Below are 26,117 nucleotides of genomic sequence, written 5' to 3'. Positions count from 1 at the left end.
CATTATCAATCCATTTATCCCAATTTTGCGTATGAGGCGAGGAACATATATCTTGGATTATGTATGTATGGTTTCAACCCCGTTTGGAAAGCATGGAAGACAGTATTCGTTGTGGCCAGTAATTGTAACACCTTATAATTTGCTACCATCTTTATGCATGAACCGAGAGTTCTTGTTCTTCCTGGACCAGAGCATCCGAAGAGAGCATTTGATGTGTTTTTGCAGCCACTAATTTATGAGTTGCAAATATTATGGGAGCATGGTGTTCAAGCGTTTGATGTTTCTTGTCAGCAGAATTTTACCATGTGTTCAGTACTGATGTGGACTATTAGCGATTTTTCAACTATAGCATGCTATCTGGTTGGACAACGCATGGAAAGTTATCTTGCCTGTATTGTCAAGATAACACAGATGCGTTCCAATTGAAGCACGAAAAAAAAATTTGTTGGTTTGATTGTCATAGGTGATTTCTAACAAGAGATCATACTTACCGCTGGAGCACCACATTGTTTAGTAAAAACCGTCGAGTGTTTGATGATCAACCTCCTGAGGTAGATGGAGAAGATTTGTTAACTCAGTTCAAAGATTTCGGTGTAGAAAGCACCATAGAGTGTGGTGGTAGCGGGCATCAACTTGTTGATGGTTCTGACATCAACCACAATTGGCACAAAAGAAGTGTATTATGGGATTTGCCTTATTAGAAGGATCATTTGTTGAGGCATAACTTAGATGTCATGCATATTGAGAAGAATTTTTTCGACAACATAATAACCTCCATTCTTAATGTCCAAGGGAAGACGAAGGACAATCTGAAGTCTAGATTGGACTTGCCAGACATTTGTGCTCGTAAGGCACTACATGTTTCATCAAGCGGAAAGCCTCCAGTTCCTGTTTTTCGGTTAGATGAACCCTCAACGGCTGAGTTTTTTAACTGGATCGCCGATAATGTTAAATTTCCAGATGGATACGCATCTAACCTTCGTAACTGCGTTGATCATGGAGAAAAGAAGTTTTTCGGAATGAAAAATCATGATTGTCATGTTGTGATGCAGCGTCTACTTCCATTTGCGTTCGCAGATCTTCTACCACGTAATGTCCATGAAGCAATTGCAGGTATACTAATTATATTTAATTTTTATTTTTATTTGTATATATATACTAATTGTGTTAAGATTTAATTACTTTTTAATTTATTTTTATTATATACTTTGTAGGGATTGGTGCCTTTTCCGAGATATATGCATACGATCTTTGACATTGGATGGTATCCGGAATCTTGCGAGCAATATACTTGTAATACTTTGTAATTTAGAGAAAATATTTCCTCCTTCATTCTTTGATGTTATGGAACATATACCAATTCATCTCCCTCGAGAAGCAGAACTTGGGAGACCTGTTCAGTACTGTTGGATGTATCCTTTTGAACGGTATATGTTTCATTTAAAAAAAAAAAGTGAAAAATATGAGCAGAGTGGAGGGTTCTATTGTAGCACAGAGCATTAATGAAGAAACTTCAAATTTTGCCGAGTACTACTTTACAAAAGAGGTCAAAACAAAGATTCGTAGACCAACTCAGCATGATGATGGAGGTGATACACCTTTTTATCCGGTCATTGTTCCCAATATTTTCCTACAAATTGGACGACTCAGTGGAAAAGGCAAGAAACGAAGACTTTCGACACAAGAGCGAGATCATTTGCAAATGTATATTCTCACAAACAGTGAAGAAGTTCAAGAATATGAGAGGTATGTATTATATTAAACGAGTTGTTGCTTATATATAATTGGTTTTTAATTGTATATATTTCCTAGTTGTTTTATATGGTGTATTCTCCCAGGATTTATATGTCATATCAGCGTTTTGCATATCCACACAAAACAGATGACGAGTTGATTGAACTCAAACAGGAAGAGTTCTCACGTTGGTTGAGAAATTACGTAAGTGTTATAATTACATTGATTTTTATCATCAACTTAATGATTTTATTAAATTATATGCAACTCTCTTTTGCAGGTTATGACAGAGAAAGATAATGGTCGATCATTTCAACGTGGTTAGATGAATTAGTATGTTTTTCACTATCTTCCGTACAATCACATGTAATGTATAGCACATGAGGCTACACTTTTAAGATTCTTGGGGATGCTAGGAGCAGATCAACTTCAGATTATGGTGTATCTACTCAATCTGGTGATATTGTTTATTATGGTGTCTTACGGGAGATTCTGGATGTTAAATATCTGGGAATGCTCGGCCTGAGATGTGTTGCATTTTTATGTGGTTGGTATAATCCAGTAGTTGGAAATGGTGTGCGTCACGACCAATTTGGTGTTACATCAATACATAGCAGAAGACACTCCATAAATATGATCCAATTATACTTGCTTCCCAAGCAGAACCGGTTTGTTTTATTCTTTAACTTTTATTTGTTAGAATTTAACATTTATATAAAATTATATACATTTATGTAAAAATTATATATATTAATTAACTCTAAGTGTTGAATTTTTTTTTATTTCAGTTGATTTAGCTTACAATTCTTAATTTACAATTTGTTTTTGTTTTGTTTTAATATTCCAGGTTTAAGTTGTCGCCTGCGATAACAAAGGCGATACTGCAGATGCTTCAAAACATGTTGGACCAACCATATGAGAAATACTCATTCATGCCGAAACTTGTAAAGGATTTATGGCATCGTACTTTCGCGGTAGGTTGCTGATTTTTTTTTTTTTTAAATGGCATAACATATTTTGTCTTTTTTTTTGTAGCAAGAGTTCACTTGGGACCGACAACATACAAGGAATGTTCTCAACACTTTCGACAAGTATGCCGCTACCCAGTTTTCGCAGCACATGTACGAGTAGAAGCTGAAGTGGCTTCACAAGAAAGATCCAAATGATCTTGAATATGACGTTTGGAAAGGATTCTGCGAGTATTAGGATAAAACAGCGACAAAGAAGCTTTCAACAACAAACTCGAAAAATCGAAGGAGTGAACGAAAAGGGAAAGGGATGTACATTCACAATGGAGGCGCAAAGACTATCGAACGAGAAGCGATGGAAATGGTATGCATATATTTTACTACGAATTATATATTTTTTTCTATTACTATATTACTTACAAATTTTTGCAGGCGAAAGAAGCCCCTGAGATTCCTCTGGATTTTCTTGTGGTTTTGGAAAAGAGACACACAAACAAAAAGACCGGTGCTATCCAAGACCTAGAGATTCGTGAGAAGATTGAAATCTGCAAAAAGATGAAAGAGGACAAGATTGTGGAACTCTCGCAACTCACTCTCGATGGATCGACTTCTTCAAACGAGTTACCCCGAGAAGAGATCAACGATATTGTTCTCAGTGTAAGTTAATATTTTTTCTTTAATTTTTTTTCTTTATTCATTATTTATCTAACAATTTTATAATTTTTTTATAGGAAATTTGAAAAGTGAAGGGTAGATTTGTCGGGTTAGGCGGACTCCCAAGCCAAGAGTCTTCTTCTTCAAATTATTGTGTCCCATCTGCAAACTATAAAGCCGACATGGAAAGACTTTCTCTAACGGTTAAAGAACGTGACAAGGAGGTTGCAGACCTTAAGGCTGCCAACCAATCAACCCGTCAAGAGCTATCCGATTTGAAAGAACTTTTGAAGACCGTATTACCTAACTACTTTAAATAGTTATGTTTTTATATTTTTAAAAAGTATTGTTATTTTTTTGTTTTAAACAAATTTAATGATTTTGGCATTTTTAATTTAATGAATATTTTTAATATCTATTAATTGTTTAAAAATAAGAAATATAATTTAAAAGATAATTATTGCGAATTATATATATATATATAATTTTTAAAACTATATTTTTGGTCACAAATCCGTAGGAAAAAATCCGTCGAAAATCCATAAAAAAAATCCGTCGAAAATCCGTAATATAATCCATTGGAACTCCGTCGGAAAATGACCGACAATCGTCGGTAAACTTTTGACACTTATAGTCGTTGGTAAGTTGTCTGAAATGTATTCATCGGTTTAGCGTCGGAAAATGTCTGACACGATTCCGACAACAGTTATCCATCGGAATATTCCCACGATTTTTAGACGGAAGTGAATTTCCGACGAGTGGTAACCGATATAAGTGTTTTTGTCACAAATCCGTCGGAAATGGTCTTTTCTGACGGATTTCTTACGAATTTAGCCGTCAGAAATGAGCTGTTTTCTTGTAGTGGTTAACAAAGCTTAGAGATTACGCCATTTCAATCTAAAGAGGTGATGAATATAAGAATTGCATATAATCAGAGATTAAGTAGGAGGAACAAATGTATTGTAATTATCTTTGGAATCGATTAATCAGTTATACACGTACATTTTCCATGAAGACAAGAGCGATAGTAGTCTACAGGGCATTTAACAGAGTCGGGACAATCACGGTCCATCTTGCACTGCATCGCCTTGTTACAATAACACTCTCCTCGCCTACATTTCCCTTGTCCTCTCTGGCCTGTTTCTCTAAAACACTCCAACTCGCAAAATTCTGATGACGAGCCGCATGGTGGCCTCAATCCGGCCTCAATTCTAGAAACGTTCATCAACAAAAATATGCCTATTAATTAATAGCAAACACATGTTACAGTTTAGTCGCTCTATTAAATCGATTTAATCAATATATAAGAGAAGTATATATATAAGAGGAGCTAACATGTGAGATAAAGGACGAAAACGATATAGATTGCCGTTTTTGATGCCCCCATTTCTTTTGCCTGAAAAATATGAAGATTAGCTTATGGCTTACAGTGTCTAAATACGTTTGTAACTTTAGATGGTTTTTCGGATGCTTATATAATGTGTCTTTGTCTCTTTGAGCATGATTATAGCAATTTAGTTAATGCATATGTTGACTTTTGCTTTTGGCAAAATATTATTCTTACAGATAAAGTAACGGTAATTTTTTATTTTTTTGTCGGCCATTCCAATAAAGTAACATATTTTATTTATAAAAATTATAATTTTTTTCTTAAAAAAATCAATTTGCCTTTTTCAGAATTATAATTTAGCATTTAGACGGACATTCACTTACAATAACTTTTTATTTAAAAAGAATATTTCCTTTCTTTTTGGTCAACAAATAGAAAAAAATTTACTAGTTCTTATTGTAATTTGTTGACTACAAACACAATTCAATATGAATGTACTTATTGGTAATACATTGTAGTACTTTTTCCGGCTTTTTATGTAGACAAAATGTATTTGTTTGACTAGTAAAAAAAAAGAAATCATAAAATGTCTCTGTTACTAATTAGGACCTACCATCATAAAAATAATATTATAATATTACTAAAGAAGATTCATGTTGAAGGTTGCAGACCGTTCACATTGTACAATTTCGTATTTTTTCATGAGAAATGAGTCAGTATCTTTTCTCGAGATATATAGCAAGTCAATCAAGGATCGCTGGCCTTTTATATCTATTAGAGATTTGGTTGTACCCAGGTCTTTGGTTCAATATTGGTTAGATATGATTATTTGTATAGAGAGATTAAGTTTATTTTGCTTAATCTCGTGTTATATATACACTTTGTACCACACTTTATGGAATTAATGAGAAACATTCTTCAACATTAATAAGATCATTTAATAATATTATTTTACCCCAAAAAAAAAGATCATTTAATATTAACCATTCATCTTGTCTATTGTAGATACGAGTTCAGTGATGAGATCAAATAGATTAGAAAAAAATAGCAGAGTTGATTGTGGAAAAAAAAACTCAAATAAATATATGTACTCTGCAGAGGCTGCCTTTTAGCTGCAAATTTAATGCTGAATCTTCATATAAAAGCCATATCAAATCCGTTCTCTGCGGACTGCGGTAAACATCTCTATTTTACTTCTTATAAAAAATCGTACATGCTATTTTTTTGTCGACGTTAATATGTAAGTTTTCACTGTCTTTATGAATTTACTAATCCTATGTGACTGCATTATTCGGCTATTTGTATGCATATTTATGAATAATTTATAGACAAACCTATCTCTTATTAGAGTTACTCTGGCATGGCACATACAGTTATTTACATAATCATTCTTTACCGAACAATCAGTCCAGAACACATATATATGCAATGACAACACTCCAATGGATGTATTTCCCTATCTGGTCTTCTCATATATTTTGTTCATCTTGCCTTTTCGTTTGTGCAACATCTTTTTCTTGAGATAAAAAAGCATCAAAAGTGTTCTCTCGTTACACTACCTACTCTTTTGGATTTGTTGATATCGCTATGCTCCCTTCCCTTCTTTAGTTGTGCGAGAGTCCCCTAGCTCTGGATATAATTAACTTGTGATATTTTTGGTGTCTTTTACTCTGTGAATCTCTTATTTAAAGGCTTTTCATATATACACGAGTAGAATCAGCCGACACAAATGAGAGCTTGATCATATGAAAGAATGATGAAGAAGACCGAGCTTTAGACAAGTGCCCTCTTCAGTGGTTCAAGGCCCGCATGTCCTGGAACATGAAGGGAAGACTACTCGGAGAAGTAAACAGTCTAGACTTGCAACGTCAAAGGCCAAGTCACACCAAATCACTTCCCATAATGATCTCAGATGTTTGTTAAGAAGCTCCAACCCTCTGCCAATGGATAGTTTTCTTCTTCAAACCCTTTCACCAAATATAAGATTAGGTCTTACACATTTGTTGGCTAAGAGCCTAGACCTATCACCCTAATTGTCCTTCCATAAATGATGCAGTGAGTATTGCCTAACAAATTTCACCTTAAAATAGAGCTGTAAGTTCACAGAAAACACAGAAATATTTAGGAATCGAATCCACATGAGCGCTTATGATTTCTAATGGTTTCTAATTTGATTATAAACCTATCAGATTTAAGTGGGGGATTGCTGTCGCGATTTAATAGCTACGAAATGAAAATAAACTAAGTAAGAAACCAAGTAAACTAATAAGCAGATTGGTGTAAACAATAGATTAAAAACGATGGGCATTTGGAAACTCTCTAGGCATCATGGTCGATAACATCAAGCAATTAATTAGGATTTTATTATGGTTCAAGAACACAAATATACGGACATATAACTAGTCTATTATCATAATCCTAACCAACTATTATTATCTATCTATTCCATCAGTATCTTTCGTCTCTGGATGTGCATGAGACAATGCTTACGATGCTCTATAGATGTGCTCTTGCACCTTACAGTGATTTCGCTTGTTCGACTCTAGATCCGGTAATTAACCAAGACTTTTGTGGGTTTAATTCAATCTAAGGACGGCATATGCAAGATGATAAATCAAGCACACATGCATTAATAATAAGAATAAACGAAGAAGCTTTTAAAAAGATATCCTAATCTAAAAACCTAAATGTTAATCGATCGATGAGAGTTTCTTTTGAGAATCCTGAACTCAACAAGGAAATTACTTAAACATAGCTGAACTTAACATCATCAATTTGAAAGAAAAAAAAAAGAAAGAAAAAAAGTAAAGAAAATAGATGAAGAAAAGCTTTTCTATCAATGAAATTGGTTTGAGAAATCTTCTCGACAACTAGAAAAAAAAAAGTCATTGTAACTCTCGAGATTGCAATGGGTGGATATGGGCCGAGTTGTACTGGCTGCGGGTGCTCTTCTCCCAGCCGTGGCCAAGTCTGCTTCTTCTTGGCTTGAATCTACTTTAAGGCAGCATCATCTACCATTGCTGCATCATGAATATCTAGAGATCTAACTGTTGAAATGTCTCCAATTCAATTTCATTTGAAAGCTACTTGTCTTTTTTTTATTGTGTCTAAATTTGGAGATAATTAGACGATAAGAAAGTCTTCTTTAACTGAAAAACTTTCTAACAGTCCAAGTTTATCCAAAAACATAATTTTTCTTCAAAATGCATTTCTTGATCCAAATTATCTGAAATGTTTCCTACAACTCTAAAACATAAAAAAAATTAGTTGAAAAATATTGAAATTGCGTTAAACACCTACATAAAATATTAAAATGATCCATAACATACTATAAGTCAGGTGTTATTAAAAAACCAAACTTTTTGTTCAATCACGTTGTCTTCAAAAACGGATACACATTTTTCTTTCTCCCCAGAGTTTATTTTAACCATGTTTTTGTTGTAGACTAGCCCAATAACTCACAGCCCACCGAAGTGGGTATTGAAAGAGCACTTATTCGGATCATACCCAAATATTTGCGTCCAATACTTCAATTTGACAATTGCTTACCCTTACGGCCTTACCCCCACGTGTTCTAGCAATCTGTGGCATCTTTACCAACTTAGATATAAACTGTATATATGCTATCCTAAACATACTACCAAGTCAATTCTAAGCCGGTTCAAAAAAAAAAAAAAAAAAAAAAAAAAAATTCTAAGCCGGTTCTGGACATAGCCAAATAAAACATTGGTCTTGCCCCAAATTTTAGTAGATCCACACAAAAGATAGAAACCCATATATAAAACAAACAAGTTTTTGTTTAGTGACTAAAGAGAAGACAAAAGCTACCCAGCTAGTTTTGTCTTAAGTTTATGGTTCTACTTTAGCACTTTTTTTTTGAAACTTTTTTATAAGAATTTTTATTTTATTAAATTTTATGTTATGAACACTGGATTTAGTCCTTATTTTAAAATTTATGGTTCTAATTTAGTCATTTTAAAAAAAAAACTCTCATTATTTCAGGCAGGACTAGTCTGTGAGATTTTGCTGCTTAAAGCCCAACAATATTTTTTAGTCCATAATAAAAAAAATCACAACCTAAAACCTCAAGAATCAAATCCGCGCCTCGGAGAATTATAATTATTTACACAAACTACTGCACTACACTACAAATTCTGAAATTTGCTGTCTTTAACTTGTATATATTTTCTGGCACCCTAAAGCAAAGGCTTTACCAGCTTTAGCCCAGAGCTGGCTATGAAATCAGGGCCAGTCCTGAGTCAATTCATACTGGATTGGTCACTCAGGTTTGTAAGAAGCGTGTATTTTCCAGATATCTGTTAGCATTTTTCTGTTTGTTTTTATACTGCCTGTTGAAATTTTCTGATTCTGCAGCTGGCGAAGAAGCTGAATGAGGTGACTGAAAAGAAGGAGAAAGAGAAAAAAAGAAGATATTTGAAGGCCAAAGTGTTGGCAGCCATAATGATGTTTTCCAGGTATAAAATTTGGTGATCACTCTTTCAAATGTCAGAATATATATGTATGGCAGCGGTGATTCATTTGGATAAACCTGTTGGACTCCTATTTTATTAATTACATATCAGTAGACTTACGACCATGATCGTCAATGGGATCCCACTCAATTACAAAACAAAAGTATGAAGGAAACTTTTAGCTATATATATAAAGTAGGACCTACATGGCTAATATTTGATATGAATAGATGTCGAATAAATCATTGGAACAAGATCTAGCGATACTTTGAGACGGTCTTGGTTTTCATCATACGATGATATATATATACAAAGAATCATTTACAATGGTTACAAAGTCTATCTTATAATTATAATGCTGGTTACTATTTGCTTACAAACAATGTCATGTTTTATGTTACAAGTCTTGCATGGTATGGACACAACAAATATAGTGGATCAAAGACATCCATTGGGTAAAACCAAACCAAGTTGCTTACCAGAAACATTGGTGCAAGAAGTCTTTGCTTCTTTACCGTAATAACTTAGATTAATGGCTTGCATTCGAATCCCGGTGCATGGGAATCGCTCACTGCAATCCATCTTTATAGCAACCGTTGTGGCCGATGTTCCTGTAATTCCGCTGTATATTACGTCGTTTATTTTGATTCCTGATTCCTGTAAAATTTTATATTTTAGATTCAGTCAAATTGTTCTATAATACTTGAGAATATAAACCTGAATCTAATTTCATATTACAAATTAACTAATTAAGTTAAAATAAGTTTCATGATATGTAAATGATAATGAAGACAATAATGTCTGAAACCGATTACGCTCAATTCGCAGCACGAAATTATAAGATGAGGGGCTCACTTTGTGGTTCACCACAAGACCCTCGACTCTCTAGGAAATCAAGTTTGTAAAGGTTTAATTTTGACGAAAACGCCATACATTTTGTAAAACCTTTTTTTAATAAATTTTACATTCAAATAAACAGCTATATTTTCGGATTTATATTTGGAATATGCGTATGAGTAATATCACTAAATAGTAAATAACCATACTTTGGTTTTATATTTGCATAATCGACGAATGACATATTGAGAAATATATCATAGTGCATTTATTTTCTGTTTTTTTTTTAATAGCATCAATTTTAGATTTTTAAACAATGTATGTTATATGATGACATAATATTTTACGTAATATCATTTTTTTTAGCAGTCGCTAAAACACACCACTTTTATTTGCCCTAATCTTACATTTCTATTTGGTTATGTACCAAAGAAACCGTAACTTATATTATTCATAGTTTACGTGATTTTGTTTTAAAAAGAATCATACACGATTGAGTCAATTATCTAGTTAGTTAGATTCTAAACTAATATAAAAAATGTATAAAGAAGAATTGAAGAAATGACCTGAGAAGGGCAGTAAGAATCGCCAGGGCAATAGTTCTGGTCGATGAGGATAGGATACGAGACGTTGACCATACGAGCCCCTAAGAACCGAACTCTTTCCACAAACCCATTGCTATGACGTGGCCACGACTTTATCCGTAGCCCATTGTCCGTCCGTACGAACACTGCCTTCTTCACGGTCACGTTCTTCACTCCTTGCTCCTCTAGGTTCTTCGCTAAGCTACCAATGCTGGAATAAATATAGGGTCAATTAACTTTTGGAAAAAACAAAAATAAGTGGATGTTGTTTTCACACGTTTTAATCGAATAACGAAAACTACCATATAAATAAGTATATCTATTCTATTAAAACAAAAGCACTTTTAGTGCCTATTTCCAAACACATTTAAACTTTTTTATAACATTTTATTTTATATTATAATTAATTTCGAAAATTAGTTACTAATTTAGATATTGTTAGATTTCTTTCAATATAGGTTATATTTAATTTAGTTTTTTTAAATTATTCGAAATTTTTATTAATTAAATTTAATTACAAAAATTTAGATTCAAATTAATATAAAATTCAAAAAAAAATTATAAATAAATTTTATTACAAATATTAGATAATAATTTTAATTACTTTAGAATTCTTTAAATACAAATTAGCTTTAATTTAAAATTTTGAATTTAAATAATATTTTTATAATAGCACAAATGGTAAACAAATATTTCATTGTATTTTATTATAATCAATCCATCTAAAGCATCAAATATTTAATATTGGTAAATATTTATATTTTACAATAATATGATAAAGCAAGTTAAAGTTATACATTTATAATAACAATCTTATACGGGTTAGTTTGTCAAAACGTGTAAAATATTAAAAAATAATTTGAGATAACTAAACGGACGTGTTAGCTAATTCATAGATGTATAGATTGTTTATGTGTAAATCTAAATTTACATAATAACAAAGTTCATAATTAACATTATAGATCAATATATACTTAATTAACTTATATTCTTATTCTACTAATATATAAATCTCTACTATTAAAGTTTAAACATGATAACAAAAATTTTGAATTAAAAATAAATTAAATAACACAAAAAAATTCTATTAAAAAAATTATATTAGAAATAAAAAATGAAAAATTCTTGTGCGGACGCACGGAGTTAGAATCTAGTTATTTAGTTAAAACACATGCGAAAAATAATCTATGAGATTTCTTCCTGAGAGAAGGATCTATAATCTTTTAGTTAACCAAAACAGAATAGTGTACTCTATTACAAAGAATTGTAAGGTTTGTGGCAATGAAGTTGTTGTTTTCAGGACTACGGTCCTTGGCAGACCGAGCCACCAAAATTCACAAAGATTAAACCGTATAACAAAATTATGTTGTAAAAAAATAAACATTCTAAAATTATGCTATTTATGTCATTTGTGTGAAATCTTCTTTTCACAAATCTTTATGTTTACTGTTTACGTCATTTGTATTATTTTATTATGCTAAGAAAAATAAATTTATAGCAAACTTGATCCTTGTATAAGCCAATCATTTGAAGATATATATACCTGATTCCATGTCCAGGACCACAAGTGATTCCATCTACCATCAAATTCTTTGTACCGGGTCCGATTGAGATACAATCGTCTCCGGTTTTGATGGAAGCATTTCGGACCTCGATGTCAGTCGATAACTGAATGTGAACGCCGTCGGTGTTGGGACTATCATCTGGTGCTATGATTCGGATATCTTCAATCTTTATGTTTCTGCAACGGTTAATTGCTATATGGAACAGTTGGCTATTCAATGACAATATTCCTTTTATCCTCACGTTGTATGAATCCATGAATCTAAGTGTCTGCAATCATATTAAATTTATATTAGATCTCCATATATCGATTATTTTTTTGTTTGGTTTCTAAGTGTTTGATAGTATATTATAATAGTGTTATTTTTCAAATGAAAACACGGTTTTAATGGAACAATTAAGAGAGAAAAAGGCAAGAATAACTTAATTTAAAAAGAGGTTAATTATTAGTTTTCCAAAAAAAATAAGAGGTTAAAAAGTCAAAATTAAATTAGTACACCATTTTGAATTAGGGTTTTGAATTTGGAGTTTTAAATATAGGATTACGATTTAGTTTAAAACTATTTTGTTAACTTTTAAAAATAGAAACTATATTCTAATTTGGTAGAAATTATATCATATGATAGGAAAAAAAATTATTTTTTATGTGTGAATTTTTTTTTTGGTGGTTTAACTCAAAAAATACATCGAATGTGAACCCATTGCTATGATTTCAAGTTAACACATACCGTTGCGCCTTCAGGGCAGTTTAGACCTTTAGCTTTGCAACTCCACAAGGTAGACCCCTTAGCATCAAAAGAACCTCCAAGTACCGTAATATTGTGAACACCAATAAAACTAAACCAGTTTTCTTCTTTCCCAAGCAACCTATAATTTTGTGGACCAATTAAAGTCCCATCAATCCTTAGGGTTGTCTCACGGCTTCTGCAACTCTCTCCTTCGAACCGAAGCTCCCGACTAACCAAATACCTTCCTTTTGGCACGTAAATTATGACTGAGTCTTCCAAGCCACATGCGTTGTCCCATGCATCCGAAAAGGCTTTCGTGGAGTCTACGAGGCCATTTGGTTTTGCCCCGAAATTCAAAACGTTAAGACTTGTTCTTGCGTCAAGCTGACCAAAGTGTGACATAATGACTGTTATAACGATACGAAAGACGTGAACATAGCTTAGAGATGATGCCATTTGTGTTACCAATGAAGAGAAATGTGTGTGTGTGTGTGTGTGTTTTTTTTATTGGAACGATTTGATAAAAGTTTGATAGTGATGTATTTTCTGATGAACAATATTGATGATTCTATAAGTGTGCACGTGTGTGTATATATATATAAGTATGTTAGGGTTTTGGATAAAGAGAAGAAGGTTTCTTTGTGGTTTAAGAATCAAAGTATAAAGCAAACGGCGCGCGTCGCCATTGTTTTCTCTAATGTATCTGAAAACGAGTTGATTGGTTTCCAAGTAAATTTCGGAGCCCCCGTACGTAACGTTGAAAATTAGTCTATCTTTTATAATAAGTCGAGTAACTATGAAGTGATCCTCCAACTTTAATCGTTAGTTTGATTTGATTTTAATTATCATTTATGATGACAATTTCGAAAATAAACATCTATAGGCTATAGTATTAATGGGTAGGACTGGCAAAATATCGGTTAGATTTGCTTCGATCCGTTATTAGTCACGATTTAATTCGGAAGATCCGGATATCCGTAATTTTATGGAGTAAAATTAAAATTCATTATCCGTTAAAAACAGAGGAAATCACAAATACTAAAAAAAATTAAACGGATATCTGCTCTGCTCCGGTATAAATATATATATATATATATATATATATAGATAGATAATAATTCATATAAACTGTATAATTATTATATATAGGTGTATTTTTTGTGAATTGTTGTTTATAAATTTGATTATTATAAATATTAAAGCTTCTTAATGTAGGAACGAAGAAGGAGATGGAAAATATTATTTCTGTTCTCACTTAACTTGGTTACATTTCATTACATTTGCTTTTATACTAGAAAGACATAAACTCTAGATGGGATGAGACCTCTACGTGTCACAATCTTGAAGCACATCAAACTTGTTCAAGATCCTAATGGCAGTCTTCATCTTCCCCGTATTCTTGCTGCACAAGGACTCTACTTTTGTTTTGTCTTCTTGCACATCTGATTGTTGTGACCGTTGTATTTGAATTTGATTTGGACTGGGCCTCGTAGTGTCTCGGCCCAATGTCGATGATTGCTGAGTGTTGGGCTTCAACTCTTTACCTGCATTTGCTGATTTGGCTTAGTATGAAGCATCAGCTTCAATAGCCCCCTCCCCCCCCCCTCCCCTCTTCAAAACTTTGTGTAGGTGGGAAGGCCACCAAGTTTGAATCTGAGATCACTGAATGCTGCAAACGGAAGTGATTTGGTGAGCAGGAATGTGGTGAACCACAAGGGATTTGAGAGCTACTCTTTCTTGAACATAGTGATGATCAAGCTCAAAATGCTTAGTCCTTGAGTGAAATGTTGGGTTTGCTGAAAGCCTCACTGCTGAAAGATTGTCACAAAGGAGCTCAGGAGTGTTGGTAATTGGTATTCCCAAGTTCCGCAGGAGAGAGCTGATCCACTTTAGCTCAAAGGCAGTATCAGAAAGTGTTCGATACTCTGTCTCTGTTGAACTTTTGGAGACTGTAGTGATCTTTTTGGAGGACCAAGATATGATGTTTGTTCCCAAAAAGGTGCAGAAGCCGCCAGTAGAGCGACAAGTGTCCTTGCACCCAGTTCAATCGCTATAACTGTACCTTTTTAGAGTAAAGTCGGTGTAGTTATTGAAGTTTATACCCATCGTAACCGTTCCTTTTACATACCGTAGGATCCTCTTAAGTAAAATGAAGTCAGAAGTTGTTGGAGCATGCATTTTCTGACAAACATAGTTCACTGCAAACTGAATGTCAGGTCTAGTAAGAGTGAGATATTGAAGTTTACCAGCCAAGCTTCTGAAATACTTCGGGTTTGAGAAGGCTTCTTCTTGGTGTGGAACACGATCAAGCTGCAGTGGAAGAGGTGTAAGCATAGGTTAACAGTCGCTCATTCCAGCAATAGCTAATAGATCCTATGCATATTTCTGTTTGGACAGAAGCAGACCCTTTTGATGAAAAGGAGCTTGAATATGTACTGCATCTGACCCATGTCTTTCATACAGAATTGTTTGTTCAGTTCTTAAAGGAGTTTTGTCATTGCTGTGGAGTTGTTACTGGTAATAATCAGGTCATCCACATAGAGAAGTAACATAATGACATATCTAGTTTGCATATAGACAAACAGAGAGGGATCGGAGATACTGCAGACAAAACCAAACTCAAGCAAATATGTACTGAATTTGTCAAACCAAGCTCGTGGTGCTTGATTTAGTCCATAAAGAGGTTTATGAAGATGAGACACATGAGTAAGAGGTTTTAAGGATTATATAGAGTAAAAAAAGAGTCGCCTAACACAAGTAGGAATCTGGAGGTCTGATTGCCATTAGATTAGGTGGGGTGAGAAATTTTAGGGAATTACCTTATCTAATGTGCGATTGTAGGCAATACCGAGCCGACCAGGAAGATACGAGCATGATCCGGAGTGGACACCTGGTTCCGCAAGACGATCCGAAAACTGATTCCCAACCTTTTATGGAACAGGAAATCCGAACTCGGGATGAACTTGACTCGTCAAGTGATGATTCTGATTCAGTGGTTGAAGTGTACATGATCGATTCAGACACATCGTTTGAATCGGATCCATCAGAAGCCGAGGGTTATGCACAACAAATGGAGGGACTTGACCTGGACCCAGACATGAAGACCATACCGCAAGGGCCCGAAGTGGAAATGGAAGTGAAGATGGCACAGCCTTGTGCGGGATTTACGGTCATACCAACCGAATAATCTGATGTGGAAATTATGATGCCAGACCCACCCGATATCGTGGATATACCATCAGACAGCACGGCATCCATGTTGAGCAGTTCTAGCATATGGTCCACAAGCAGCGGCATGTGGACAACAAGTGACTCAGATACCAATGAACCGGAGGAACCGCCCACAGTCTGGACGTCCTATGTCTTTACGGTGAGCTGCAGGTATATGTATCCCCCCCCCCCGGAGATACATATAGTACAAGAGCCAGTGCGGGAAGAGATTGTACACCAAAGGGAGGAAATTTTATCAAGTGATGGGAGGTGTGGAACTATACAGCCAACAATGGCTGAAGAAGGAAGGGATAACTTGGGGCCATCAAGCCAAAGACAAAAAAAAAAAATAGAGGAGACAATGAGGAGACAGCTCCTATCGTAGCATAGTCCGCGGATGCAACAAGTTATGACGGGACTTGGGACCGAAGGATGGGAAGATCAATTTACTTGGGCAGAACGAAATGAAGTCCGGAGACTGGTACAACTATGCTGACCCTTATGGGACCATATTCGAATTTCAGAGGATCCATACCGCGAAGCCATGTTAGCCAGAGCACGTGAACTCCAAACAAATGAAGAACTTTGGGCAGACAAAGAAACGCACCTGATAGATTGATGGAATCTATCCCGAAGACCCGATCGAAGAGGAAACCAAAGTTTGCAAGAAAACCAAAGACCAAGTGATGAGGGAAGTTCAAGAACAAACCAGCCAGATGAAGGGGATGCGGTAGTCCCGCAAATAAATGAAGGAAATCACGAAGAAGAAGATAAAGTGGTACCGGAGGTATAGACGGAAGTTAGAACTCGAAGATACAGAGATTTGCTAGATCAAGAGAACCGGAAAGAACCAAGAAGAAATGAAACACAACCGAACGAGGGAAGTACTGAAGGAGTTAACACAGGAAAAAATCAAAGGGAAGCAAGTGAAGAAACAGAGCGAACGGAGTCAGGGTGTAGACAATCTTACCCCGAAAGACATGAATCAGGCAGAATGCCAACGCAACCCTTAAGAGTAAGGGTCCAGGCACGAAAAAGAGGGACACATCAGTCACAGATGAGGTCGTGCGAGCATTGCGGGGAGAGTAGCCATCTCTCCTGGGCATGCTGCGACCCTAGAGCCGGACCATCTACAAGGATAGACAGACGACATGCACTACAAGAAAAAGACAATTTTACAACAGCCATAATGGTCGTTATTTCATCTTAAAAGGGCCATTACGACGGCCTACCGACGATTTTAAAATCGTCGTAAACTCATCGTCGTAATAGACAAATCGTCGTAAAATCGTCGTATAATATACGACGGTTTCGTTTCGTCGTAACATCGAGGGAAACAAAACGTCGTAATTGCGTCGTACAGTTTACGACAATTTTACATCTAATTGCGTCGATTTGGTCTTCGCCTGGACCGTCGTTATTTCGTCGTTAAGAATCAACGTCAGATCGTCGTAAAATATACAACGACAAAATTCGTCGTAAATCAATCGTAAATTATTTTATCATTTCGTAGTAAAATCGTCGTAAAAAACGGACGTATAGTCGTCGTATTTGTCGTCGTAAAGTTTGGTCGTAACGTCGTCGTACTATTTACGACGAGTATACGACGATTTTTTAAACCAATAATAATTATATTACGACGATTTTACGACGATTTTACGACGTTTTATTTAATTAAAAATAAAAAAAATTTATTTCGAATTAAAATTTAAATTAAAAAAGAATTAATTTACTATTTAAAATTTAATAAAGTTTCAAATTAAAATTAAATTTAGTATTTACAAAAAATCCCTAAAGATCTAAATCTAAATCTAAACCTATATCGTTGATCCCGTCATCGGCCTGTTCTCCATCGTCCTCGACGTGTTCTTTGCCGGGTCTTCGGTTAGAGGCTTCCGGCACCTGATCTCCGGCTCTAGGAGGTTCAACCCCGAGAGATCGGAACATCTCCTCGTCCGTCTGCACCGGTGGTTGCCTCCTAGTAGATAACCTGGCAGACGATCCGACAACCCCATCAGCCTGCAACCTGTCCAACTGCGCCATAAGCACCGGGTTGTCGGCTCCCATGATCTCGAAGAGACCGTACAGCTGGTCGATCCTCGTCTCGTAACGGGTCCGCATCTGATCGATCTCCTGGCGGATAACCGGATCCGGGACCCGAACGTGACCAGTCGCCGTAGCTCTCGGGGTATCACGGATAGATCACATCCCTAATACCCGCTCCTTTTTCTTTGGGGCAACCTAAAAATATTTAAAAACATTATGGTTAGAAATTCAATTAAAAATTAAAATTACATTAATTAAATATATTAATTGAATTTACCTCTTCGAATATATGGTCCATCTCTGCCACTGTCAGCGCCGGGGTCGATTGGACCGAGCTACCTCCGGGAGACGTTGGACGCGCCTGCTGAGTCAGTTGCGTCTGCCGCTCCTCGATCGCCGCACATGCGGCGTTATAGATCTTCTCCGCCCGAGGATCCGTGAATTCGCCGTTCCGCTTCTTATGCGTCTCGGCGAAAACCTTCGTCATCGGAGGAAATTCTCCTCCGTTTTCTTCGACCTACAAAATCAAAATGAAAAAATTTATAAGACAAATAAGGGTTAATTATTTAAAAACAAAAAAATAATTTTAATTTACTTACCATCATAAGGCGTCTTCCGGCAAAAGAAATCTGGCCGGAAGTGTGTAAGACGTTCTTCCGATTTCCCGCATCGTCAGTAGCGTTCCTGAAAAATATTTTCATTAGAATATGTTATAAGAAGAAAAACAGATAATGTAATTATTAAGGGAATTAACTTACCTAGATCCGGAACACTTGGCGGCAGTAGTCTGGTTGTGCGGATCCAACCAGTACTGGACAAGACCCCGCCAGACGGAATTGGCCATAGGCGCCGGCTTGGCCTTGTCGCCGTCAACCTCCCACTTCCGTTTCCAGTCGGAAACGGTGTTGTTGAGGCGGAATTTGACCTTCTCCTTGAAAGCCGTCTCCACACGTCCGTGTGCGGATGTTTTCCAATGCCAGTTTTGCTAAAAAAAACAAAAAAGTTAGTAATTATTGTAAAAGTAAAAAATAATAATTAAAATTAAACAAAATTGTAAATTACTTACCGCAAAATACTTGAACCAAGTGTCAATGTGGCCTGATCCAGCTTCTTCCAGCTGGTATGGGGTTGTACGAAAAACCCCTTGATGATATCTGCAACGTTACGACCGACTGCATTGTCGGTCGTAAACCTAGTCAAATAAAAAGAGAAAGTAAATTAATTTCAAAAAATTATAAATATTAATTTTTTTAAAAATATTTAAAAAAAAATTTTCATACCAATATGTTCCCGGGGCTCGATCCGGGCCGAGTTTGTTCACACTCTCACGACCCGGCTGTGCCAGAAGATCCTGTACCGTAAACTAGGTATACGGTACAGGTTGGATCGGATCAGCTGCAGGATCGGCCGGTGCGGGGGCCACTGTTCGGCTGGTGGTGGTGGAGGCGGTGCGGGCTGCGGTACAACGACCGGTTGGGAAACCGTCCGTTGTGTTCCCGAGGACTCCGGGACGACTGATCCGGTCGCCGAGGTAGACGGGGCCGTACCGTCAGAATCTACCAGCTGTCGGTAGTGAAACATCTTAGCCCGAGGAGCCATAGCAACGTAATCTACAAAATTAAAAAAGATTTGTTACTAATTTATCAAATATTTATTTATAAAATCCGAGCCTATCTAAATTCCGAAACCTAAATCTAAATCCCTAAACCCTAAATCTAAATTCCGAACCTAAATCTAAAAGAATCTGTAATGAAATTATTTTAAAAAAAAAACTTACAAGTATTTGGCTGGGAGAGTAGGTAGTAAGGGAGAGGTTTAGGAGAGTAGGGAGTTAGAGAGAGAAAGCTTTTAGAGAGAGAGAGGAGTAGAGAGGAATGAGCGACGATGGGGGAAAACTCGCGTCCCTTATATAGATTTTGTGATCGTCGTAAAATCGTCGTAACGTTACGACGATTTTATGACGATTTGGTTGTAAAACAGTCGGTCCACTGCATGACATGACACGTGTCATGATGGGAGCGTTTGACCGTTACGACGGTTTTACAACGATTTTACCCAAAATCATCGTAAATCGGTCGTAACGTCTAAACATTTATAACCTCGTACCTCGGATCAAGAGCCTATCCGGTGCAAACGTTACGACGGTTCAACGACGGTTTTAGAGAACTTAGTCGTAAAACCGTCGTAAATTTACGATTATATTACGATGGTTTTTACGATGTTTTTTTAAAAAGTTATTAAACCCTAAATTTTAAAAAAGGGATATTGCATAAAGAACAATGCAAATGTTATTGTATCCTAACATATAACAAAAGGTTTACAACTTTGCATGTATGATGGATTTATGACATGAGATAGTAAATATTGAAATTCCGTAATCTAATATATAACCTTTCACTTAACATTTACGAAAACATGCATGAACTTGTAAATATGTATGTTTTTTTCAAATTTTTGATTTTGATCAGATTGATAGCATTTCATATAAAATAAGATAACCAATCAAAAACATTTGTGAAATACCTTACAACCAATAATATATAAAAGATTCAAATTCTTGGATTTCAACATTACGACGATTTTACGACGAAATAGTGTACTCGTCGTAAAATCGCCGTAATATTACGACGATATTACGACTGATCATCGTAAAGACGTCGTAATGCTTAAACCCTATTCATTCAGGGCTTAAAACCTAGACTTAGGGTTTAGGGTTTATAAAAACCGTCGTAAAACCGTCGTAAAATCCAATTTTTTTCCATTTAAAAAATTCAAACAAACAAAGTTACAAATTACATAATAACAAACATTCACTAAATACAATGCATGAAACTCAATCAGATTCATCTTTCTCTATTACTTCATCACCATCACCGTCGTCTTCCGCCAAATCGTCATCATCGGTTTCAGCAAACTCATCATCACCTTCTTCTTCTGTATCATCGGGAAGATCTTCAACTTGCCTGTTCCGAGGGTCTATTAAGAAAATCTCCTCATCAACATCTGGTTCAGACAGATCTACGCAAGTGTCCTATTGAAGTGGAACATCCTCAACCCCTACAATCTTGCCCCTCGGAGCCACTTTAACTACAACTAACCATGAAATTCCTGTTGATCGAACTCGAGGGTATGACAGAAACGTTACCTGTTCTGCTTGAGAAGCTAATATAAATGGCTCAAACCTGTTGTACCGTCGTGATTTGTTCACGTCAACAACTCCAAACTTGTTTAGACATACCCCTCTTCCAACAGTTGGATCAAACCAATCACATATGAAGAGAACAGTTTTCAGCCTTAACAATCCAGGATACTCTACTTCAATTATTTCTTGCAGAACTCCATAAAAATCTATTTCACCCCTCACACAAACTCCATAGTTAGTTGTCGCCCGCTTTGCACCGTGACGGTATGTGTGAAAAACATAGCCCCGAGTGAAATACATGGAGGCTGTAGTTATTTTTGCCATCGGACCTAGTAGTAACTCATGGAACCATGTTGGAAATTCATCCGGATCATTCGGGTCCACCTAATAAGAAAAAATTTTGCTTTAATTTCTTGATTTGGATATATAGCAAATTAAAGTAGTCTTTTAATTAAAATTTTATACGTACTTGCCCTTTTAACCACTGGGCGTAGTGTTGATCTTTACGATCATTGATTTCAGTTTCAGAAACCCCAGATATGCATTCTTTAACCTCAACAACAAATGTGCTGAGAAAACAATAAATAGTTATTAATACTGACAACTCATATAAAGATATTATTAATTAAAAAGTACCTTTCATACGATGACAACTCTTCACAATTTAACATGATATACGTATGTGCACTGTGATAATCTTTTTCATTGGACCACCAAACTTCTTTTAGTTTTCCACTAAGACGTCGATCGGCGAGAATATGTCAGGTACACCTTCAACGGCATATGTATAGTCAACTCCTCCATCATCATATCGACGAGTAGCTCTTTTGCGTGTTCGTACTTTCGGTGCAAAATAGTATGAAATGAAGTGTGAAGTCTCTTGCGTCAAGCTTCCCGCCACAATTGAGCCTTCCACTTTAGCTAGGTTTTTGGCTTTACCCTTAAGATGCTTCATGAAACGCTCGAACGGATACATCCACCTGTACTGAACGGGTCCACCGAGCTCTGCTTCGTGTGGGAGATGAACAGGAAGATGTTCCATAACATCAAAAAATGATGGTGGGAAGATCTTTTCCAAATTGCACAACAATATTGGAATATTCAATGCCAGTTGTGATATTACATCAACTGATAATGTTCGTGTACTAAGATCCCGAAAAAAGCACCAATGCCTCCAATAGCTTCATGACCATTTTTGGGCAAGAGTTCAGCAAATGCAAATGGAAATAATCATTGCATAAACACATGGCAGTCATGGCTTTTCATCCCAGCAAACTTTACCCCCTTCTCAACAGATTTGGAAATATTAGAGACATACCCATCAGGAAATTTAACGTCAGAAGAAACCCATCTGAACAATGCTGACTTTTGATCTGCACTCAACCGAAATACAGGAACTGGTACTTTCCCGTTTCTCAGTAGATGCAACTCACTTCTGTTGCATAAATCAGGCAAGTCCAATCTTGACTTACCATTGTCTTTTGTTATTCCCGCTACGTTCATAACTGTATGCATGATGTTATCAAAAAAGTTTTTTTCAATGTGCATGACATCAAGATTGTGTCTAAGCAGATGATCTTTCCAATAAGGTAGTTGCCAAAAGATACTTTTCTTGTGCCAATTATGATGAACTCCATAACCTTCAAGCATATTTGCAGGAGTGTGCCAGTTTCCCCCACGCGTTACTGTTTCCTCTGCCCTCCAATGATCGATTTGCGCCTGTATATCAGCTCCTGTTAAATTTACAGGTGGAGGGACATGTACACTTTTGTTCTTCATAAATAACCTCTTGTTCCTCCGATATGGATGGTTATCCGGTAAAAACCTCCGGTGACAATCAAACCAACAAGTTTTTCTACCATGTTTTAGCTGAAACACATCAGTTCGATGAAGACAATAAGGACAAGATAGCCTCCCATGCGTAGTCCATCCTGATAGCATACCATAAGCGGGGAAATCGCTTATTGTCCACATAAGCACAACCCGCATAGTAAAAATTTTCCTCGTAGAACAGTCATATGTGCGAACGCCAGTATACCGTAACTGATGCAACTCATGTATAAGTGGCTGCAGAAATACATCGAGAGCTCGCTTAGGATGATTTGGACCTGGAACCAAAATACTTAGGAAAAGAAATTCCCTTTGCATGCACAAATCTGGAGGAAGGTTATAAGGAGTTAGAATTACTGGCCATAATGAATATTGTCTACCAGACATACCAAATGGACTAAAACCATCAGTGCACAGACCAAGATAGACATTCCGTTTGAACTTAGCAAAATCTGGGTATACCATATTGAAGTGTTTCCATGCCTTTGCATCTGATGGATGAACAACTTCTCCATCTACTTGTGTATGTTCTGCATGCCATCTCATTGATGCAGCTGTCCTTTCAGATTGATAAAGCCGTTTTAACCTATCAGTTATAGGGAGATACCACATACGTTGGTACGGTATCCTTTTACGCCCACCAGTTTACGGCCTGTATCTTGGTGTTTGGCAAAATCGACATTCTTCTAGCTGATTATCATCTTTCCAAAAAACCATACAGTTATCAACACATACATCTATCATCTCAGAAGGTAGACCAAGACTAAAAATCAACTTCTGTATTTCATAGTATGTTCCCGCTGCCAAGTTATCCTCTGGTAGATACTCTTTCAGAAGATCAGCCCAATCATCCATGCAAACCTCAGCCAGGTTATGATCTGTTTTAATTGACATCATCCTAGCTGCCAACGATAATTTAGACAAGCCTTCTCTACATCCTTTGTAGATTGGCTGATTAGCATTGTCTATCAAATCATAAAATCGTTTGGCATCTACATTAGGTTCCTCAACACCATTACCAGTATGCGTTTCATGAAATGCATCAGTCACCATTTCGTGCATCCTATCATGATCTGCACTTTGATCATATTGATACTGATTAGGCTGATGACCATAATTCGATTCATCAAAATCAACATGACTTTGATAATTACTACTACTACCAGCATTCCCATGAGTATTACTGTCATATCCTTCTCCATGTAGATACCAAACAAAATATTAAGGCATAAACCCTCTATTTAATAAATGCGTCCACACGGTTTTGGTTAGTGTATACCTCGTATTCTTGCATTTCAAACAAGGACAAAACATCTTCCCACTATCTTTCGTTCTCTCCATATTTGTAGCCTGAAACATAAATTTTCTAACCCGTTCTTGAACTCTTCTGTCAACGCCCCATCTGAATCTTTACGCATATACATCCAACTTCTTAGCTCGTATATAGACATCTTGAAAATAAACTCAAAATACTATCTCTTTTTATTGATTAGACAATAAAGGAGCTGGTCTCTTGTGTCACGTCTAGCCACGTGAATGGAGTAAACTAACCTTTTAATATTATTACTTCTTTTTTTCAAAGTAAATAACTCTTAATTCGGGTTTCCAGCAATGGACAACCTAATATATAAGGATTTACAACACTATACTAAAATTTAAGAGACCTACAATGGGTCTCCAAGATGATGATGCTCTTATGTTTGAATGATGATGTGTTGTGATTGAAAGAAGGAATGAAGATCTATTTATAGGAAAATTTCGGGCTTTACAACGCTTTTACGACGACATTTTACGACGAATTTACATTCAACAATAATATTACGACGATTATGCGATAAAATCTTTCATCTACAATTGTTAGGTAAACATGTTTTAAATGTTCTTCACCTAACTTCTTTGTCGACGTAAAATCGTCGTAATATGTACATCGAAATGCAGTCGTCGTATATTCGTCGTAATTTTGCATCTAATTTACGACGATTTTACATTTTCTAGCAAATCTCTTGTTATCGATGTATATCGTCGTAATTCGTCGTAAATTGTACGTCGAGTTTACGACGATTTTTTTATACGATGGTTTTACGACGGTTTTTAAATTTGACGTAACATCGTCGTAAACTCGTTGTAAGTTTGCGACGATTTTAAAACCGTCGTAATGGACCGTTGGAAAACGATTGTTTTCTTGTAGTGATGTGCGGGAATCACGGGAACCAGTGTGCTCTGAGACTCATGGATCACAAGGCTCGAAATCATATGAGACTAATGAGATGGAAGAGACGAGGGAAAACCTAGACAATAGTAAGGACTAGGATAGTAAGCCAAAACCCCTTTGCCTTGGTATAAAGACTGGAAACCAGGTAAGTGCGGGTTCCAACTATCTTTTGTGTGCATAGTTGTGTGTAGAAGAAAGTCGTACGTGAAGTCAGGATGACTAAGACCGTACGCAAACTGTAAAATCGTGCATGATACAGTAGGCTAAGACTGCACGTGGTAGGACGGAAGGTCAGGTGTACCGGTTTTGTGCCTATCTTGTAGATATAATTGTATGGTTAAGCCAATATGTAAGAAATGCTGAATGTAAGAAATATATGGTATGAGTTTGGTATGAAACTTGGTTACATTATAAGCGAATAACTGGACCAGATACTTGAAGAATAACAAGCATATATTCTTCAAAGTATGCTGACTAAAAAGTATAAAGGCCTTAAGAGAATATGAACCAAGAAAACGTTGAGAAAAAGCAAGAAAATCCATGCATTAAGTCGAGAAAAGCTTAGGGATAGAAAGAACGAAAAAGTTTAGAAAAAGTTAAATTTTCTAAGTACCTAGAAGGGCTATAGGAAAAACCGTATAAAATACCCAAGTAAGAAGGAAACTCTTTATAGCCAAAGAAGATGGTGTGGAAACACCACAGAAAAGGTCGGAATCAAACAAAGAAGGAACAATTACGATAGATGTTTGGAAAAGCAATCTGGGAGCTGACTCCAAGGGTTAGAATTCCAGATGAATTCTAATAAGT

At 36.0% G+C, this 26,117-nt stretch overlaps 2 protein-coding genes and 1 long non-coding RNA gene across 3 annotated transcripts; 1 reads left to right on the top strand and 2 right to left on the bottom strand.

Annotated features, from left to right (window-relative positions):
* The first annotated feature begins 3,012 nt into the window (after nt 1-3,012).
* Nucleotides 3,013-3,676, top strand: LOC112085957. The gene is made up of 3 exons (XM_024154797.1): nt 3,013-3,066; nt 3,135-3,359; nt 3,452-3,676. The coding sequence occupies exons 1-3, from the start codon at nt 3,013-3,015 to the stop codon at nt 3,674-3,676; spliced, it is 504 nt and encodes a 167-aa protein (XP_024010565.1).
* Nucleotides 3,677-4,267: 591 nt separating this feature from the next.
* LOC112087120 lies at nt 4,268-4,803 on the bottom strand. Its single transcript, XR_002899895.1, has 2 exons — nt 4,692-4,803; nt 4,268-4,567 (listed from the first exon to the last, which is right to left on the bottom strand). It is a non-coding gene; the product is annotated as an uncharacterized LOC112087120 (long non-coding RNA).
* Nucleotides 4,804-9,596: 4,793 nt separating this feature from the next.
* Nucleotides 9,597-13,326, bottom strand: LOC18009339 (polygalacturonase). The gene is made up of 4 exons (XM_006391482.1): nt 12,871-13,326; nt 12,123-12,412; nt 10,562-10,790; nt 9,597-9,815 (listed from the first exon to the last, which is right to left on the bottom strand). Exons 1-4 carry the CDS (start codon nt 13,324-13,326, stop codon nt 9,597-9,599), a joined length of 1,194 nt encoding a protein of 397 aa, XP_006391544.1.
* Between the last annotated feature and the right edge of the window lie 12,791 nt (nt 13,327-26,117).

This window comes from Eutrema salsugineum, unplaced genomic scaffold, assembly GCF_000478725.1.
Source record: "Eutrema salsugineum unplaced genomic scaffold, Eutsalg1_0 scaffold_9, whole genome shotgun sequence".
NCBI lineage: Eukaryota > Viridiplantae > Streptophyta > Magnoliopsida > Brassicales > Brassicaceae > Eutrema > Eutrema salsugineum.
Note: the sequence above shows the minus strand (reverse complement) of the source record. Positions and strands in the feature narration are given on the sequence as shown.

Excerpts from the sequence above, each read along its gene's own strand:
- LOC112085957 (XM_024154797.1), top strand. The coding sequence starts at position 3,013 with ATGTACATTCACAATGGAGGCGCAAAGACTATCGAACGAGAAGCGATG. Across the intron at positions 3,067-3,134 it reads AACGAGAAGCGATGGAAATG|GCGAAAGAAGCCCCTGAGAT; the intron begins GTATGCATATAT and ends AAATTTTTGCAG. Across the intron at positions 3,360-3,451 it reads TCAACGATATTGTTCTCAGT|GGTAGATTTGTCGGGTTAGG; the intron begins GTAAGTTAATAT and ends TGAAAAGTGAAG.
- LOC18009339 (XM_006391482.1), bottom strand. The coding sequence starts at position 13,326 with ATGGCATCATCTCTAAGCTATGTTCACGTCTTTCGTATCGTTATAACA. Across the intron at positions 12,413-12,870 it reads ACTGCCCTGAAGGCGCAACG|ACACTTAGATTCATGGATTC; the intron begins GTATGTGTTAAC and ends ATATGATTGCAG. Across the intron at positions 10,791-12,122 it reads GGTCCTGGACATGGAATCAG|CATTGGTAGCTTAGCGAAGA; the intron begins GTATATATATCT and ends TATTTATTCCAG.